We start from the raw sequence: 4,634 nt of genomic DNA, 5'->3' as shown, positions 1-4,634 counted from the left end.
TGATGTCCCCCTAATTTGGAAACCTTCGTGTGAGAGTTTCAAAATTACCGCAAATATGGCGAAGAAGATTGAAGAATCTAAGTTGTGTGATGTGGAATTTGACCCGAGGTGTTTGATACCGGATGGTCAGCGTCGCATATCCTTTTGTTGCATCGAATTTTTGTTTTTTTCTTTTTTTTTTTTTTTGTTGTTCTTCGGTTATATTTATCTGTTGTCTCATTTTTTTCCGTAGATGGTTGTATTAACTTTGCGGCGCTTCGATCTAAGGCAAATGGGACGTCGAAGAAGGCATCAAAGAAGGTTCCCTCTACGTTTGGAGGTTCTTCGGGTGGCCTGCCTCGAGAGACGATCCGTGTAGAGACTCCTCGAATGAGTGAAGACGATCGTAGCTATGCTGATGAAGTGGAGGTGCGTGAACCTACTCAAGATCGTGGAAAGGGAAAGAGAGTGGACACCGAGTATGTGGCTGTGCCAAAGCGTCCGAGGGTGGACCCGGAGGGGTCTTATGCATTCATTGGTGGGGCAGGGACGCAATTGTTCACTTATGGGGTAAATCGTGAGGGGAAAGAATCCTATTGGGATGTGTCGGACCGTAGTTTGCCGATGATGAGTACCGAGGGCTTCGTTCGGGACTACAATCGCGCTCGGATGTCCGGTAAAGGTTACTCTCACATGCTTGAGTTGGCTGGCGGGGACATATGCCGGGTGAGTGTTTGCTTTTAAAACGAGATTTTATGTTTATTTCCCTCTTTTCTTGAGGAATCAATTTTTTATTTTTTTTTATAGTTGGTAGCGACTTCGAGGTACCTCATGGAGCAAGATGGGAAAGTGGAAGATAGGAAAGAAGAGGAGCGGGCTCGAAGTCAGGCGCGTGAGGACGAACTTCGAAGTCAGTTGGAGATAGCGCGGTCCGATCTTGCTCAACAGACAAAGGAGCTTGCTCAGAGAATAGAGGAGCTTGAGGTTAGCTGAGGTGAGACGAAGGCCTATAAAGATGACATTGCGAAGTTGAACGAGTGCTACGATCAGCTGAAAGCGAAGTATGAAGTTGCGAAACCGACGGGTAACAGGTTTCTCGCTACGTCTGGGGGTGCTGTTTATAAGGAGTCCATTGTGGAGTAAACCAAACTTATCTTCCGGGGTAGTGCTGAGTGTCGTGCTATGATTGAGGAGCGTGCTTTGGCTGCAGTATATAAGCCATTTGTTCGTACCTGTCGCAAATACCTTCGCGAGGTGTGTGGCATCAGTGAGAGGGTCATTCGAGGGACGGAGCCTGGTATATCCGATGAAGGGGAGGGTGAGGCAGATGTCAATGAGACAGGCACTGAGCTCGTGGATGACATGGTTGCTGATGACCCCACTGCAGGGGCGTCTTCTGCTCGTGGTGGGGGATCTTAGATTTTTATGATAGCTTGTTAGGATAGTTAAACCACCCCCCCCCCCCCCCCCTTTTTTTTTATGGAACTCTGAGTTTATTTTTATCGATCATGTAGATGGGTATGCCCACTACTATTTTGTTTGAATTTGCTTACTTGTTTAACATTTGAAGTTTGATATCTTGATTTATTTATTTTGATAAAGTCAAGATTTTTATACGTTTCTTATATGTATTTACATTTAGCATTGTATGCGATGTACTTGAGGAGGGGATCAGTCTCCCAAGGTTTTTGTTTAGAGTCGTGCCCTTTGTTCGGACCGCGTGGGTCTTAAGGATGTTAGGTCCGTGGCCACGTTTTAAAAGTAGGACCCAGTAAAACAAATAAAGAGACTTAGATAATCCAGGTGGCCAGGCTATATAAATTATTTTAATTTCTCTAAGTGTTTGTAGGGCTGTATTGAAATGAACTTGTCGTAACGGTTAAATAATATAGAGATAATAACATCGAGAGTAAAGCAAAATCTTGATTTATTCAATGGTAGAAAGTGAGAACTGTCATAAGCCAACGTGAGGCGAAGGGAAATGAAATTGCTAAAGAAACTAAGTTGAAATAATAAAAAACTATTCTATGTGACTATAATACTTATTCTTCTTCCACGTCTTCCTTGTACTCGCCCGTGCTTGCCGTACTGGTTGTATGTCGATTGTCTTTGGGGTCTCTATGCCTGAAAAGTATAGTAGAAAATTTTAGACACTTGTACTGAAGACTTAGTAATTGCATAAGTTGGGATGATGTGTACTATAGCGTCACGTACCCAGTAAGGGGGTTGTTTCTCTTTCTTGCATTTCGAGATATGAGATCAACTCGAGAGTTGCTGTGATTTGCTGCGTAATCATGCATGTTAAATGTAATGGATTTATTATGTTAGTGTAAATACACAAGAACATGTGTGTGATATCATTTAGTAGAAGCGGTGTTACCCTTGGCGATGTAGTATGGAGTATCTTCGCTCTTTGGGCCAGTGATGAGTGGTAGGTATCCCCGCGTAATTGATTCGCTATTTGTAAGAAGGTGATGAAAAGTGATTATGGGATGTTGATGTAGGTAATATTAATAGCCCCCCAGTTTAGGTAGGACGTTTACGCACCTCGTTATGGAGTAGAAACTTCTCGAGCATGTAGAGAAAGTTTTGCAAGTCGAGTGACGTGGAAGGTCGCGAAGCCTGCAAGGGTAGTGGTTTGTAAGCAACTTTTGTATGAGGAGGATATGGATGGTAACTTAAACGAATTTGAAGTGAGGTGGATGTATACCTCAAGCTTAGAACCTTTTGAGGTTCCCTATATTCCAGTTCTGGGTATAGGGTGTCCGTCAAGGTTCTCAAGACGATATGCTCCAGTGTTGACCACTTTTGTGATTTTATATGGTCCTTCCCATTTTGGGTCGAGCTTACCAATGGGGCGCGAGGCTTTAGCTTTTCGGAAGACTAAATCTCCCACTTGGAAGGATCGAGGGCGGACCTTTGAGTTATAGGCCTTCGCCATTCGTGTTTTGTACATCTGCTGTCGGATGTATGCAATCTCTCGTAGCTCATCTACGAGGTCGAGGCTCCCTCGCATAGCTTCTTCGTTAGCTGCGGGATCATAGTTGGTAACTCGCCAAGATGGTTCCCCGATTTCAACAGGTGCGATAGCCTCTGTGCCAAAAGCCAAATTGAAAGGCGATTCTCCAGTTGCAGCTCGTGGGGTGGTTCGGTAAGCCCATAGGACGCTGGACAATTCTTCCACCCATTTCCCTTTGGCACTTCCAAGCCTTGTTTTAAGGTGTTGGAGTATGGTGCGATTCGTGACCTCCGTCTGGCCGTTGGCTTGTGGGTTGGCTACGGATGTGAAGAACTGTTTGATGTCTAGGCCGAGGCACCAATTCTTCACTTTGTCGCCACAAAATTAGGTTCCATTATCTGAAATAATGGAACGTGGAATCCCAAAGCGACATACGATATTCTTCCATAAAAATTGGATGACTTCTTCTTCTCGGATGCGTGCTAAGGGTTCAGCCTCCACCCACTTGGTGAAGTAATCCACTGCTACAATGAGGAACTTGCATCCTCCTGTGGCAGGTGGGAATGGTCCGACTAAGTCCATCCCCCATTGAGCGAAAGGGATGGGGCTGTCAATCGGTTGCGTTAATGCCGCTGGTAGGTGAGGGATGTTGGCATGTTCTTGGCAAGGTTTGCACCTTTGAACTAGTTTCTTCGCGTCTTCATGCATCGTTGGTCAGTAGTAGCCTTGTCTCAATAGTTTGAGAGCTAAGGTTTTGCTACTCAAATGATTTCCGCAAACCCCTTCGTGTACTTCTCGGAGCACATAATTTGTTGTGGTTTGGTGGAGGCATTTGAGATAGAGGAATGAGAATCCTTGTTTGTAAAGTTCTTCTCCCACTATTATGAAGTGAGCGGCTCTCGTTTTTAACTTCCGTGCCTGGGTGACGTCAGTTGGAAGTTCTCCCTTCTTGAGATACTTTATGATTGGAGTGAACCAGCACGGTTCGTCCTCCTTGTTGTAATGCACTTCATCGGTTGAAGTTATCTCCGGCTGAGGCGATGTGAGAAGCGTCACCTTCCGACTTCCGATGCTTGCCATGGAGCTTCCAAGCCTAGCTAATTTGTCCGCATGGATGTTACTGGAGCGAGGTACTTGTCTTATTTCGTAGCTCTCGAACTTGGATAACAGAGTGTGTGTGAGAGCTAAGTATTTAGCCATGGAATCTTCTTTGGCCTCGTAGGTTCCGAGTACTTGGTTAACGACGAGCTGAGAGTCGCTCTGTATTAGGAGCTTACGCACTCCGGCTGCTAGGGCGAGGCGGATTCCAGCAATCAAGGCTTCATATTCAGAGACATTGTTTGAGGCTGTGAATTAGAATCGTTGAGCATATTCGAATTCATCTCCGTTGGGGTTTGTTAGTACACTACATGCGCCACCCCCTGTGGCTGTAGAAGATCCATCAATGCTAACGGACCAAGCGGGGATGGATGTGCTCTCTTCTACTACGGTCATTTTGACTAAAAAGTCGGCCAATACTTGCCCTTGATGGCGGGGCGGGGTTTGCATTCTACCCCGTATTCACTCAGTTCTATTGCCTATTTGGCTAACTGCCCGGATGTCTCGGGACTCCTTGATATCTGCTTCAGGGGGTAATTGGTGAGGACCACCACTTGATGTGATTAAAAGTAAGGTCGAAGCTTCCGAGTTGCGTTGA

General features: G+C 45.4%; 1 protein-coding gene across 1 annotated transcript; it reads right to left on the bottom strand.

The window, feature by feature from the left end:
• Positions 1 to 3,652: 3,652 nt before the first annotated feature.
• On the bottom strand, positions 3,653 to 4,432 carry LOC148772241 (uncharacterized). Its single transcript, XM_088814950.1, has 2 exons — positions 4,348 to 4,432; positions 3,653 to 4,257 (listed from the first exon to the last, which is right to left on the bottom strand). Exons 1-2 carry the CDS (start codon positions 4,430 to 4,432, stop codon positions 3,653 to 3,655), a joined length of 690 nt encoding a protein of 229 aa, XP_088671076.1.
• Positions 4,433 to 4,634: the final 202 nt, after the last annotated feature.

This window comes from Erythranthe guttata, chromosome 2 (assembly GCF_056151865.1).
Source record: "Erythranthe guttata isolate IM_541 chromosome 2, IM_541, whole genome shotgun sequence".
In the NCBI taxonomy this organism is placed as follows: Eukaryota; Viridiplantae; Streptophyta; class Magnoliopsida; order Lamiales; family Phrymaceae; genus Erythranthe; species Erythranthe guttata.
The sequence above is the reverse complement of the archived record's forward strand: the minus strand, read 5'-3'. Positions and strand labels throughout refer to the sequence as shown.

Bases quoted from the DNA above. Each gene is read 5' to 3' on its own strand.
- LOC148772241 (XM_088814950.1), bottom strand. From the start codon at position 4,432: ATGACCGTAGTAGAAGAGAGCACATCCATCCCCGCTTGGTCCGTTAGC. The intron at 4,258-4,347 runs GTAGTGTACTAA...CTGAATATGAAG, and splicing joins AGCCACAGGGGGTGGCGCAT to CCTTGATTGCTGGAATCCGC.